Raw genomic sequence first — 15,341 nt, 5'->3', positions numbered from 1 at the left:
TAGGTAAAGGGGATAAGGGAATGGGATCCTACAATGTGTACATGACTCCTTTCTAACCCAATATAGCAGGCCTAAAAATGGATAAATCCCCAGGCCCGGACGAAATGTATCCCAGGCTGCTGTGTGAGGCAAAGGAAGAGATTGCGGGGGCTCTAACACACATATTCAGAACCTCTCTGGCCACAGGGGATGTGCCAGAGGACTGGAGAACTGCTAATGTAGTTCCATTATTCAAGAAGGGGAGTAGGGAAAAACCGGGGAACTACAGGCCAGTGAGCCTAACATCAGTGGTGGGAAAATTATTGGAAAAAATTCTGAGGGACAAAATCAGTCTCCACTTGGAGAGGCAAGGATTAATCAGGGATAGTCAACATGGCTTTGTCAAGGGAAGATCATGTCTGACTAATTTGATTGAATTTTTTGAGGGGGTGACTAGGTGTGTGGATGAGGGCAACGCAGTGGATGTGGTATACATGGATTTCAGTAAGGCCTTCGATAAAGTCCCGCACAGGAGACTGGTCAAGAAGGTAAGAGCCCATGGAATCCAGGGTGCCTTGGCACGTTGGATAAAAAACTGGCTTAGTGGCAGAAGGCAGAGGGTGATGGTCGAAGGTTGTTTTTGTGACTGGAAGCCTGTGGCCAGTGGGGTACCACAGGGATCGGTGCTGGGTCCCTTGCTGTTTGTGGTCTACATTAATGACTTGGATATGAATGTAAAAGGTATGATCAGTAAGTTCGCGGATGATACAAAAATTGGTAGGGTGGTAAATAGCGAGGAGGGTAGTCTCAGTCTGCAGGACGATATCGATGGGTTGGTCAGATGGGCGGAACAGTGGCAAATGGAATTTAACCCGGAAAAGTGCGAGGTGATGCACTTTGGGGGGGACTAACAAGGCAAGGGAATACACAATGAATGGTAAGACCCTAGGCAAGACGGAGGGTCAGAGGGATCTGGGTGTGCAAGTACACAGATCCCTGAAGGCGGCGGAACAGGTGGATAAGGTGGTAAAAGGCATATGGGATACTTGCCTTCATTAGCCGAGGCATAGAATATAAGAGCAAGGAGGTTATGATGGAGCTGTATAAAACACTGGTTAGGCCACAGCTGGAATACTGTGTGCAGTTCTGGTCGCCACACTACAGGAAGGATGTGATAGCTTTGGAGAGGGTGCAGAGGAGATTCACCAGGATGCTACCAGGGCTGGAACGCTTCAGCTATGAAGAGAGACTGGGCAGATTGGGTTTGTTTTCCTTGGAGCAGAGGAGGCTGAGGGGGGACATGATTGAGGTGTACAAAATTATGAGGGGCATAGATAGGATGGATACTAAGGAGCTTTTTCCCTTAGTAGAAGGGTCAATAACTAGGGGGCATAGATTCAAGGTAAAGGGCGGGAGGTTTAGAGGGGATTTGAGAAAGAACTTTTTCACCCAGAGGGTGGTTGGAGTCTGGAACTCACTGCCCGAAAGGGTTGTGGAGGCTGGAACCCTCACAACATTCAAGAAGCATTTGGATGAGCACTTGAAATGCCATAGCATACAAGGCTACGGACCAAATGCTGGAATATGGGATTAGATTAGACAGGGCGTGATGGCCGGCGCGGACACGATGGGCCGAAGGGCCTCTATCCGTGCTGTATAACTCTATGACTCTATAATATGCAAAAAGCCCAACAAGGGAGGATTCGCTATTGGATCTAGTAATGGGGAATGAACCAGAGCAGATAAGAGATGTAAAAGTAGGGGAACATATAGGCAATAGTGACCATAATATAATACGCTTTAAGATGATAATTGAGAGGAACATAAGTATGATGGAAACCAGGGTAATAGATTGGAGAAAAGCTGATTTTGAGGGGCTGAGAATAGATCTTGGGAAAATAAAATGGGCAACAATATTGGCAAACAACGATGTAGAACAGCAATGGGAAACATTTAAAATGGTGTTCAACAGAGTGCAGGAATAATATATTCCGCTAAAAGGAAAGAACAACCTAAACACTAATGAGACTCCATGGATGAATAAAGCCATTAGGGAACAATTGAGGGTAAGGCAAAAAGGCATACATTAAGTACATGGACAGCATGGGAGTGCATGATAAGGGAGAATACAAAGAGATTAGGAGAGAAGTCAAAAAAACAATTAGGAAGGCAAGGAGGAACTATGAAATTAAATTATCAAGGAACATAAAACAAAATAGTAAGATATTTTACAGGCATATCAACAAAAAAAGGAAGGTTGGGATGGGAATGGGGCCATTAAGGGATAGACAGGACAATACCACAGGTAACAATAGCGAGATGGCAGAAATATTATAATTATTTTGCTTCAGTATTTACCAGGAAGATAGAATAGGTGGACATGACATTGGATGATGAGATTAGTAATGAGATAAGTTTATTTAAAATAAAAAGAGGGGATATATTAAATAAACTAATCAAACTCAAAGAGGATAAAACCCCTGGTCCGGATGGATTGCATCCACGCATTTTAAAAGAATCTAGGGAAGAATCATTACTACACATATTTAATAATTTGTTAGAAAAAGGTGTAGTGTCAGAGGACTGGCGGATAGCTAACGTAATACCGATATTTAAGAAGGGGGATAGAACATGTCCAGGGAATTATAGACCAGTCAGCTTAACATCGGTGATAGGAAAAATAATGGAATCCCTGCTAAAGGAGAAAATAGAAGAACATCTAGAAACCAAAAATATAATAATGAATAGTCAGCATGGGTTTCAAAAGGGAAAGTCTTGCTTGACCAACCTCATCGAATTTTTGAAAAATGTAGACAATGGTAATGCAGTAGATGTAATTTATCTGGATTTTCAAAAGGCCTTCGATAAGATACCCCATAATAGACTGATGAACAAGGTCCGAGAATGCGGAGTCAGGGGACAAGTAGCAGAATGGATAGCTAGCTGGCTTCAGGACAGAAAGCAGAGAGTGGGAGTAAAGGGTAGCTATTCACAGTGGCAGAAGGTGGGTAGTGGTGCTCCACAAGGATCAGTGCTGTTCACAATTTACATTCATAATTTAGACTTTGAAATCAAAAACACAATTTCTAAATTTGCGGATGGCACCAAATTGGGGGGCTAGTCAATACTGAGGAGGACTGCAACAAATTATAGGAGGACATTAATAAACTTGCAGAATGGGCATATAATTGGTAAATGAAGTTCAACACATTTTGGTAGGAAGAATAGGGAGGTCACTTATCACTTGGAGGGTGCGAGTCTGGGTGGGGTAGAGGAACAAAGGGATCTCGGAGTACAAATACACAAATCACTAAAAGTTGCGACACAGGTTAATAAGGCCATAAAAAAAGCAAACCAAGCACTAGGGTTTATTTCTAGAGGGATAGAATTGAAAAGTAGTGAAGTTATGGTAAACCTGTATCGAACCTTGGTTAGACCACACTTGGAGTACTGCGTACAGTTCTGGTCGCCATATTATAAAAAGGATATAGAGGCACTGGAGAGGGTGCAGGGAAGATTTACAAGGATGATACCAGAAATGCGAGGGTATACCTATCGGGAAAGGATGAACAGGCTGGGTCTCTTTTCTCTTGAAAAGAGAAGGCTGAGGGGTGACCTAATAGAGGTCTTTAAAATCATGAAAGGTTTCGATAGAGTGGATACAGAGAGAATGTTTCCACTTGTGGGGAAGAGCAAAACTAGAGGCCATCAATATAAGATAGTCACCAAGAAATCCAATAGGGAATTCAGAAGAAACTTCTTTACCCAGAGAGTGGTGAGAATGTGGAACTCGCTACCACAGGGAGTGGTTGAAGCGAATAGTATCGATGCATTTAAGGGGAGGTTGGACAAGCATGTGCGAGAGAAGGGAATAGAGAGTTACACTGATAGATTTAGATGAGGAAAGACGGGAGGAGGCTCGAGTGGAGCATAAACGCCGGCATGGACTGGTTGGGCCGAATGGCCTGTTTCTGTGTCGTATATCCGGTGTAATCCTATGAATAACACTGGAAGACAGTGGGAATAACACTGGGAGATGGCGGGAATAACACTGGGAGACGGTGGGAATAACACTGGGAGACGGTGGGAATAACACTGGGAGATGGCGGGAATAACACTGGGAGACGGTGGGAATAACACTGGGAGATGGCGGGAATAACACTGGGAGACGGTGGGAATAACACTGGGAGATGGCGGGAATAACACTGGGAGACGGTGGGAAATATGAAATCAGGCCTGATTCCTGGAGATTCAGTGGGGAGAGTGCCGATTACCCCGTTTTGAAGGTCTCTGATTGGAACTGCTTTACACACTGAGTCAGGGACCCAAGATCAAATTATCCCAGTCAGAGCGAATAAGTGTCTTTTTTTTTTGACAGAAATTGCAAACCAGCCATCGCATGATCATTGAACACTCTCCCCTATCACAGACTCTACCCACCCATTTAATCTCCTCCCACAGCCCATGTACACTCTCCCCTATCACAGACCCTACCCACCTATTTAATCTCCTCCCACAGCCCATGTACACTCTCCCCATCACAGACTCTACCCACCCATTTAATCCCCTCCCACAGCCCATGTACACTCTCCCCTATCATGGACTCTACCCACCCATTTAATCTCGTCCCACAGCCCATGTACACTCTCCCCATCACAGACTCTACCCACCCATTTAATCTCGTCCCACAGCCCATGTACACTCTCCCCATCACAGACTCTACCCACCCATTTAATCTCCTCTCACAGCCCATGTACACTCTCCCCATCACAGACTCTACCCACCCATTTAATCTCCTCCCACAGCCCATGTACACTCTCCCCTATCACAGACCCTACCCACCCATTTAATCTCCTCCCACAGCCCATGTACACTCTCCCCTATCACAGACTCTACCCACCCATTTAATCTCCTCCCACAGCCCATGTACACTCTCCCCTATCACAGACCCTACCCACCTATTTAATCTCCTCCCACAGCCCATGTACACGCTCCCCTACCATGGACTCTACCCACCCATTTAATCTCCTCCCACAGCCCATGTACACTCTCCCCTATCATGGACTCTACCCACCCATTTAATCTCCTCCAGCAGCCCATGTACACTCTCCCCTATCATGGACTCTACCCTCCCATTTAATATCCTTCCACAGCCCATGTACACTCTCCCCTATCACAGACTGTACCCACCCATTTAATATCCTTCCACAGCCCATGTACACTCTCCCCTATCATGGACCAGTTTAATCTCCTGTTTGAAACTCCAGTATAAATACTCTCTGATCCTCCAAGATAATCGAGCAGAACTCCAGAATATTGGTCCGTTATACGTTACTGGCCTCCAGCCCTCCACAGATAGCAGTCGTCTCCTCCGCAGAACAAAGGAAGCATTGTGTCCTCACTGGAGGATGGGCTCCCTCCCCGTGGGGGCTCTCAGTGTTTGATGGCGTTGCCAGTCTCTACACTGAGCCGTGCGGAGAACATAAGAACATAAGAAATCGGAGCAGGAGTAGGTCATATGGCCCCTCGAGCCTGCTCTGCCATTCAATAAGATCATGTTTGATCATCGACCTGAACTCCTCTTTCCTGCCCAATCTCCATATCCCTTGATTCCCCTAGAGTCCAAAAACCTATCGATCTCAGCCTTGAATATACTCAACGACTGCGCATCCACAATCGCTCCCCATAGGACAACCCTCTCATTCCAGGAACAGCCTGGGACCTTATCAAATGAGCCGATTTGAACACAGTGTTGCCGAGTCTCCACCAAAGACAGACCGGCAGGTGACTCTGTAATGCAGGAACCATTAAAACCACTCAAACCAACAAGCTTGGCCATTGATTGTCAGAATGGAAGATTTGGGAAATCATAGAGTCATAGAGTCATAGAGTTTTACAGCACAGAAAGAGGCCCTTCGGCCCATCGTGTCTGCGCCGCCCATCCATCCCTGTCCAGTCTAATCCCATTTTCCAGCATTTGGTCCATAGCCTTGTATGCAATGGCATTTCAAGTGCTCATCCAAATGCTTCTTGAATGTTGTGAGGGTTCCTGCCTCTACCACCCTTTCAGGCATTGAGTTCCACATTCCAACCACCCTCTGGGTGAAAAAGTTCCTCCTCAAATCCCCTCTAAATCTCCTGCCCCTTACCCTGAATCTATGCCCCCTTGTTATTGACCCCCCTACTAAGGGGAAAAGTTCCTCTTTATCTACCCTATCTATGCCCCTCATCATTTTGTACACCTCAATCAGGTCCCCCCTCAGCCTTCTTTGCTCCAAGGAAAACAACCCCAGCCTGTCCAGCCTCTCTTCATAGCTGAGGCGCTCCATCCCAGGTAACATCCTGGTGAATCTTCTCTGCACCCTCTCCAAAGCAATCACATCCTTCCTATAGTGAGGCGACCAGAACTGCACACAGTACTCCAGCTGTGGCCTCACCAGCGTTTTGTACAGCTCCATCATAACCTCCCTGCTCTTATATTCTATGCCTCGGCTAATGAAGGCAAGTATCCCATATGCCTTTTTAACCACCTTATCTACCTGTTCCGCTGCCTTCAGGGATCTATGTACATGTACACCAAGGTCCCTCTGACCCTCTGTACTTCCTAGGGTCCTACCACTCATTGTGTATTCCCTTGCCTTATTTGTCCGTCCAAAATGCATCACCTCGCACTTTTCAGGGTTAAATTCCATTTGCCACATTTCCGCCCATCTGACCAACCCGTTTATATCGTCCTGTAGCCTGAGGCTTTCCTCCTCGCAATTTACCACCCCACCAATTTTCGTGTCATCTGCGAACTTACTGATCATACCTTTTACATTCTCATCCAAATCATTTATGTAGATCACAAACAACAAGGGACCCAGCACCGATCCCTGAGGTACCCCACTGGACACAGGCTTCCAGTCACAAAAGCAACCTTCGACCATCACCCTCTGCCTCCTGCCACTCAGCCAGTTTAGGATCCAACGCGCCAAGGCACCCTGGATCCCATGGGCTCTTACCTTCTTGACCAGTCTCCTATGCGGGACTTTGTCAAAAGCTTTACTGAAGTCCATGTAAACCACATCCACAGCATTTCCCTCATCCACCCCCCTAGTCACCCCCTCGAAAAATTCAATCAGATTTGTCAGACATGATTTACCCTTGACAAAGCCATGCTGACTATCCCCGATTAATCCTTGCCTCTCCAAGTGGAGACTAATTTTGTCCCTCAGAATTTTTTCCAATAATTTCCCTACCACAGATGTCCTTGCTTGTGACTCTAACCTTCCTTCTGTCACCATCAGACATACAGAAGAGGTACGAGTGTGCTAACTTCGGGGAGCAGGGCATCACCGTGGGCTGCTGGGACTCCTATCGTCATGACATTGACTGTCAATGGATTGACATCACCGACGTCAAACCTGGAAACTACATCATGCAGGTAAAACAGGCACGGGAGGGGAGAGCAGGAATTGTTAATGGGCCATCACTCTGGGACAGTGGGTGACACACGGTCCTTTCACACTCTGGGACAGTGGGTCACACACTGTCCTTTCACACTCTGGGACAGTGGGTCACACACTGTCCTTTCACACTCTGGGACAGTGGCTCACACACTGTCCTTTCACACTCTGGGACAGTGGGTCACACACTGTCCTTTCACACTCTGGGACAGTGGGTCACACACTGTCCTTTCACACTCTGGGACAGTGGGTGACACACTGTCCTTTCACACTCTGGGACAGTGGGTGACACACTGTCCTTTCACACTCTGGGACAGTGGGTCACACACTGTCCTTTCACACTCTGGGATAGTGGGTAACACACTGTCCTTTCACACTCTGGGACAGTGGGTCACACACTGCCCTTTCACACTCTGGGACAGTGGGTCAGACACTGTGCTTTCACACTCTGGGATAGTGCGTAACACACTCACCTTTCACACTCTGGGACAGTGGGTCACACACTGTCCTTTCACACTCTGGGACATTGGGTCACACACTGTCCCCACACACTCTGGGACAGTGGGTCACACACTGTCCTTTCACACTCTGGGATAGTGGGTAACACACTGTCCTTTCACACTCTGGGACAATGGGTCACACACTGTCCTTTCACACTCTGGGACAGTGGGTCACACACTGTCCTTTCACACTCTGGGACAGTGGGTCACACACTGTCCTTTCACACTCTGGGACAGTGGGTGAGACACTGTCCTTTCACACTCTGGGACAGTGGGTGACACACTGTCCTTTCACACTCTGGGACAGTGGGTCACACACTGTCCTTTCACACTCTGGGACAGTGGGTCACACACTGTCCTTTCACACTCTGGGATAGTGGGTAACACACTGTCCTTTCACACTCTGGGACAATGGGTCACACACTGTCCTTTCTCACTCTGGGACAGTGGGTCACACACTGTCCTTTCACACTCTGGGACAGTGGGTCACACACTCACCTTTCACACTCTGGGACAGTGGGTCACACACTGTCCTTTCACACTCTGGGACAGTGGGTCACACACTGTCCTTTCACACTCTGGGACAGTGGGTCACACACTGTCCTTTCATACTCTGGGACAGTGGGTCACACACTGTCCTTTCACACTCTGGGACAGTGGGTCACACACTGTCCTTTCACACTCTGGGACAGTGGGTCACACACTGTCCTTTCACACTCTGGGACAGTGGGTCACACACTGTCCTTTCACACTCTGGGACAGTGGGTCACACACTGTCCTTTCACACTCTGGGACAGTGAGTCACGCACTGTCCTTTCATACTCTGGGACAGTGGGTCACACACTGTCCTTTCATACTCTGGGACAGTGGGTCACACACTGTCCTTTCACACTCTGGGACAGTGGGTCACACACTGTCCTTTCACACTGGGACAGTGGGTCACACACTGTCCTTTCACACTCTGGGACAGTGGGTCACACACTGTCCTTTCACACTCTGGGACAGTGGGTCACACACTGTCCTTTCTCACTCTGGGACAGTGGGTCACACGCTGTCCTTTCACACTCTGGGACAATGGGTCACACACTGTCCTTTCTCACTCTGGGACAGTGGGTCACACACTGTCCTTTCACACTCTGGGACAGTGGGTCACACACTGTCCTTTCTCACTCTGGGACAGTGGGTCACACGCTGTCCTTTCACACTCTGGGACAGTGGGTCCGACACTGTCCTTTCACACTGGGACAGTGGGTCACACACTGTCCTTTCACACTCTGGGTCAGTGGTTCACACACTGTCCTTTCCCACTGTGAGACAGACACTGTGCTGTGAATGGACATTAACAATGGGGTTTGATTGACAGGTTGTGATTAACCCGAATCATGAGGTATCGGAGAGCGACTTCACCAACAACGCCATGAAGTGTAATTGTAAATACGACGGACATCGAATTTGGATGCACAACTGTCACATAGGTAACAGCTTTCCTGCAATATTAGATGTCATTGGTCACCTGCCTCCTTGTAAAACGTAATCCCATTGGTCGAGCACAGCTTCCATTAGCAAGATAGATGTTCATGCACCTCAAGCCGGTGTACATTGTTAACACTCAGAGTTCACACCTAGTGTCGACCCCGCACTGTGCCCTCCTACTGTTGTCCCACACATCACCTGTCCAGGGGCTTCCAAAAACCTGACTCCACAGCCGTAAATATTTGTGCTAAAGTGGTGCAGCTCACCTCTTCGCAGTCGGACCCTTCCACTGCATGGCATGAATTGGGAGAGAGTGAATAGTCACTTGGAGCACTGTGAACAGTTCCGGCCTCCATATTATAACAAGGTTATAGAGGCACTGGAGTGGGTGCAAAAAAGATTTACTAGAATGATACCAGAATTGGGAGGTGATACCCGTCAGGAAAGACTGAATGGGCTGGGGCTCTTTCCTCTAGAAAAGAGAAGACTGAGGGGTGACCTGATAGAGGACTTTAAGATTAAGGAAGGGTTTGATGGGGTCGACGTAGAGAAGAGGTTTCCACTTGTGGAGGGATTAGAACTAGAGGCCATAAATATAAGACAGTCACTAATAAATCCAATAGGGAATTCAGGAGAAACTTCTTTACCCAGAGAGTGGTGAGAATGTGGAACTCACTACCACAGGGAGTGGTTGTGGTGAATAGTATCGATGCATTTAAGGGGAAGTGTGGAGCATAAACTCTAGCATGGACCAGTTGGGCTGAATCATAGAATCATAGAATAGTTACAGCATGGAAGATGGCCATTCGGCCCATCCAGCCCGTGCCGGCTCTCTGGAAGAGCACTTCAGCCAGTCCCACTCCCCCGCCCTTTCCCCGTAGCCCTGCAATTTTTTTTCCTTCAGGTACTTATCCAACTCCCTTTTGAAAGCCACGATTGAATCTGCCTCCACCACCCTTTCAGGCAGTGCATTCCAGATCATAACCACTCGCTGCGTAAAAAAGTTTTTCCTCATGTCGCCTTTGGTTCTTCTGCCAATCACCTTAAATCTGTGTCCTCTGGTTCTCGACCCTTCCGCCAATGGGAACAGTTTCTCTCTATCTACTCTGTCTAGACCCCCTCATGATTTTGAACACCTCTATCAAATCTCCTCTCAATCTTCTCTGCTCTAAGGAGAACAACCCCAGCTTCTCCAGTCTATCCACGTAACTGAAGTCTCCCATCCCTGGAATCATTCTCGTAAATCTTTTCTGCACCCTCTCTAAGGCCTTCACATCCTTCCTAAAGAGCGGTGCCCAGAATACCCCAGTTGCGGCCGAACAGTTTTTATACAGGTTCATCATAACTTCCTTGCTTTTGGACTCTCTGCCTCTATTCAGGAAGCCCAGGATCCCGTATGCTTTTTTAATCACTTTCTCAACCTGCCCTGCCACCTTCAACGGTTTGTGCCCATATACCCCAGGTCTCTCTGTTCATGCACCCCCTTTAGGATTGTACCCTTTAGTTTATATTGCCTCTCCTCATTCTTTATACCAAAATGTATCACTTTGCACTTTTCTGCGTTAAATTTCATCTGCCACGTGTCTGCCCATTTCACCAGCCTGTCTATGTCCTGTTGAAGTCTATCCCTATCCTCCTCACTGTTCACTATACTTCCCAGTTTTGTGTCAGAAACGGCCTGTTTCTGTGCTGTAAATAATATGTAATACATGTACCTCCAGCGATGGGCACAGAGCTGGGAGGTGACCTCATCATCAAGGATCTTAGAGAACAAAGAGAGGTTAGAGATGGAGTGATCGAGGGGAAAGAGAGGATAGAGAGGAGAGGTTAGAGTTGGTGATAGCTGGAGAGGAAATCGGGGTTAAGGACGGTCCGATAATCAGAGAGGAAAGAGCGTGGCCCATTTTATGAATACGCCTGTCAGACGCCTCGCGATGTTTCGAGGTGAAAGCCGCTATGTACGTTGTTGCTGCTCCACCATTTTGTTAGCCTCCACCTCTTTGTCTATTCAATCCCAGCTCCCTGCCCTCCCCACCCCCAATATCTCTTAATCCCCAAATCTCTCTCTCTCCCTTTTAAACACCATAATTGATCCTGCATCTCTGGGCTGGGGCAGTGGGTCCCGCATTCTAATTCCCCTCTCCCAGTTTAGTTCTAATTCTAAGATTCTGCGCCCATGTCCTGGAATCATCCACTAGAGGGTGGAGTCGTTCCCTCTCAATCCCCTTCACCTTAACCCCCCTCATCTCCAGGGACAATAACCCTAGTGCACCCCCTCTCGTAGCTACCCCTTAGACCCCAGGCACGATCCTGGTGCCCCCTCTCTGGACTCTCTCCGGGATGTGGTAATCTGCGGAGCTGACTGTCTGAGATTGGGTCAGACTAAGTAGTCTATCGAGGCACGGGACTGATTCATAGAATCTCACAGGATAGACAACCGTTTGGCCCATCGTGCCTGTGCCGGCTCTTTGAACGAGCTCTCCAATTAGTCCCACTCCACCTGCTCTCTCCCCATAGCCCTGCAACTTTTCCCCTTCAAGTATTTATCCAATTCCCTGTTGAAAGTTACTATTGAATCTGCTTCCACCGCCCTTTCGGGCAGCGCGTTCCAGATCACAACAACTCGCTGCGTAGAAATGTTTCTTCATGTTGCCTCTGGTTCTTTTGCCGATGATCACCTTCATTTTACTGCTTTCTTCCCCAGGCGATGCTTTCAGTGAGGAGGCAGAGAGGAAGTTTGAGAAGTATCCCGGGCAGCTGAACAACCTGATTCCCTAAGGACTGTCCCACCACTGTCCCACGGGGGAGCCGACTGTTTCATCCTCCTCCGTGGTAGAGTCCTCCTGGTTTGAACCCGGGGCTCGTCTCTCTCTCTCTCTCCCGAGATACCAGTCCTCCCGACAAACGAACTCCCTTCACCCTTTCCATGGGAACGTGCCACCAAACACTGAACTAGAGCCCCTAACATTGCCCACCGGGTACACGACAGCGCCCCATGCCAGTTACTGGATCGCTGGATGCCTCATTCAACGGACGAGCGATGTGTCCACTTAACACATAACCGGGGCAGAGCAAGGTACAGAGACACAGACAGCACTCCAATAACAGCACTGTGGGAGCACCTTCCTCACACGGACTGCAGCGGTTCAAGGCAGCACACCACCACCTTCTCAAGGGCAACTAACGATAGGCAATAAATGCTGGCCTTCTCAGCGACGAGAATGAATTTTTAAAATCCCTGTCCCTTGTGACCTGTCCCTGTCTGTTGTGTGATGCCCCCCCAGGTTGAGATGATGTGGGTTTGATGATCCCCTCGATGCAGAGGCCTGGGCGGAGATTGACGCTTGTGATAATCCCCCCCTTCTGGTCTAGTGGAGAGAGTGTGAACGCAGCCCATGTCCCCCTGCCTCATCGTGAGTCACTCACACTTCCCCACGCACCAACATCGCAGGCAGCCTGGCTACAAGGAGACCCCAGTACCCAACAAACACTACACACACAGAGCAATCACCCTCAGAAACAAGACAACACCGCTGCAGCTTGAAAAGGGGAAGAAAGTTCAATAAAGTTTTTTTTTACTGAATTTGAGAGTTTATATATCATTTACAAACTATTTTTCTAACCCTAATTTAGTATCGGCACCAAACTAGAATTAACAGTTTCAACAAAATCCTTGCACTTTTATACCTTTTGAAACTGGCAGCGTTCCTGTCTAAAAGGCACCTCCTCCCACGTTTGGTCAGTGTGTACGTGAATATTCTGTTAGTGTTAGGAGAGACCTGTAACTCCCATACCTGGTGAGGTAGGAAACATTCCACTCAGTAATCAGGACAGTGAGAAACAGACACTTGCCATCTTGCAAATAATAGTGGTGTGTCTCTCCCTCCTTCTCCATTCCTACACTGTTTCTATCCCTCCATCTCCACACCTTCAGTGTGTCTTGCTCTCCATCTCCACCTTCAGTGTGTCTCGCTCTCTCCATCTCCACACCTTCAGTGTGTCTCGCTCTCTCCATCTCCACACCTTCAGTGTGTCTCGCTCTCTCTCCATCTCCACACCTTCAGTGTGTCTCGCTCTCTCCATCTCCACACCTTCAGTGTGTCTCGCTCTCTCCATCTCCACACCTTCAGTGTGTCTCGCTCTCTCCATCTCCACACCTTCAGTGTGTCTCGCTCTCTCCATCTCCACACCTTCAGTGTGTCTCGCTCTCTCCATCTCCACACCTTCAGTGTGTCTCGCTCTCTCTCCATCTCCACACCTTCAGTGTCTCGCTCTCCCTCCATCGCCACACCTTCAGTGTGTCTCGCTCTCTCTCCATCTCCACACCTTCAGTGTCTCGCTCTCTCTCCATCTCCACACCTTCAGTGTGTCTCGCTCTCTCTCCATCTCCACACCTTCAGTGTGTCTCGCTCTCTCCATCTCCACACCTTCAGTGTGTCTCGCTCTCTCCATCTCCACACCTTCAGTGTGTCTCGCTCTCTCCATCTCCACACCTTCAGTGTCTCGCTCTCTCCATCTCCACACCTTCAGTGTGTCTCGCTCTCTCTCCATCTCCACACCTTCAGTGTGTCTCGCTCTCTCCATCTCCACACCTTCAGTGTGTCTCGCTCTCTCTCCATCTCCACACCTTCAGTGTGTCTCGCTCTCTCCATCTCCACACCTTCAGTGTGTCTCGCTCTCTCCATCTCCACACCTTCAGTGTGTCTCGCTCTCTCCATCTCCACACCTTCAGTGTGTCTCGCTCTCTCCATCTCCACACCTTCGGTGTGTCTCGCTCTCTCTCCATCTCCACACCTTCAGTGTGTCTCGCTCTCTCTCCATCTCCACATCTTCAGTGTGTCTCGCTCTCTCCATCTCCACACCTTCAGTGTGTCTCGCTCTCTCTCCATCTCCACACCTTCAGTGTGTCTCGCTCTCTCCATCTCCACACCTTCAGTGTGTCTCGCTCTCTCCATCTACACACCTTCAGTGTGTCTCGCTCTCTCCATCTCCACACCTTCGGTGTGTCTCGCTCTCTCTCCATCTCCACACCTTCAGTGTGTCTCGCTCTCTCTCCATCTCCACATCTTCAGTGTGTCTCGCTCTCTCCATCTCCACACCTTCAGTGTGTCTCGCTCTCTCTCCATCTCCACACCTTCAGTGTGTCTCGCTCTCTCCATCTCCACACCTTCAGTGTGTCTCGCTCTCTCCATCTACACACCTTCAGTGTGTCTCGCTCGCCCTCCATCTCCACCTTCAGTGTCTCGCTCTCTCTCCATCTCCACACCTTCAGTGTGTCTCGCTCTCTCTCCATCTCCACACCTTCAGTGTGTCTCGCTCTCTCTCCACCTCCACACCTTCATTGTGTCTCGCTCTCTCCATCTCCACACCTTCAATGTGTCTCGCTCTCCTTCCATCTCCAATCCTACAGTCTGTCTCTCCCTCCATCTCCAATCCTACAGTCTGTCTCTCCCTCCATCTCCAATCCTAGTCTGTCTCTCCCTCCTCCTACAGTCTGTCTCTCCCTCCATCTCCATCCCTCAGTCTCCCCACATAAGTTAGAGCTAATGAGCTGTTCCTTGTCAAAGGCGTCACAGTTTAATCTTCAGAAATCCTGCACGGGTTCAAGTGGTGAGTTTGAAGAAGGGTTATTGATGTAATGACTCACCCTAGATGATGTATTTTGTAGATCTGATACCCATGCAGTGTTTACCCATTGGGATAGTGCGCACAAGTCATAGCTCTTCAGTCCTGCACCAGACTGTAACTAGGGTGGAGATAGGCTGTCAAATGTGGGCTGGTTGGATTCTTTCTGTAGAGCCGAGATGGAGTAGGGATCACCTCTTGGGACTTGTTTGTCTATCACAGCCCCCACCGCCCCCCAGCTCAATATATATCACATACACCTCACACACACTCACTACACACACCCACAAACACACCTCACACTCACACACCTCAC

At 48.6% G+C, this 15,341-nt stretch overlaps 1 protein-coding gene across 2 annotated transcripts in view; it reads left to right on the top strand.

The window, feature by feature from the left end:
• Positions 1-13,944, top strand: part of LOC147123832 (lysyl oxidase homolog 3B-like) — a 72,432-nt gene extending 58,488 nt beyond the window's left edge. For both annotated transcript variants that reach the window (XM_085976336.1, XM_085976331.1), the window contains exons 8-10: positions 7,269-7,405; positions 9,291-9,402; positions 12,105-13,944. In XM_085976336.1, the coding sequence (XP_085832462.1) occupies positions 7,269-7,405; positions 9,291-9,402; positions 12,105-12,178 (323 nt within the window). In that variant the 3' untranslated portion in view covers positions 12,179-13,944. The remainder of the gene's footprint in view (positions 1-7,268; positions 7,406-9,290; positions 9,403-12,104) is intronic.
• The last annotated feature ends 1,397 nt before the right edge of the window (positions 13,945-15,341 follow it).

This window comes from Somniosus microcephalus, chromosome 2 (genome assembly GCF_052327205.1).
Source record: "Somniosus microcephalus isolate GS21.2 chromosome 2, FLI_Smic_1.0, whole genome shotgun sequence".
Lineage (NCBI taxonomy): Eukaryota > Metazoa > Chordata > Chondrichthyes > Squaliformes > Somniosidae > Somniosus > Somniosus microcephalus.
Note: the sequence above shows the minus strand (reverse complement) of the source record. Positions and strands in the feature narration are given on the sequence as shown.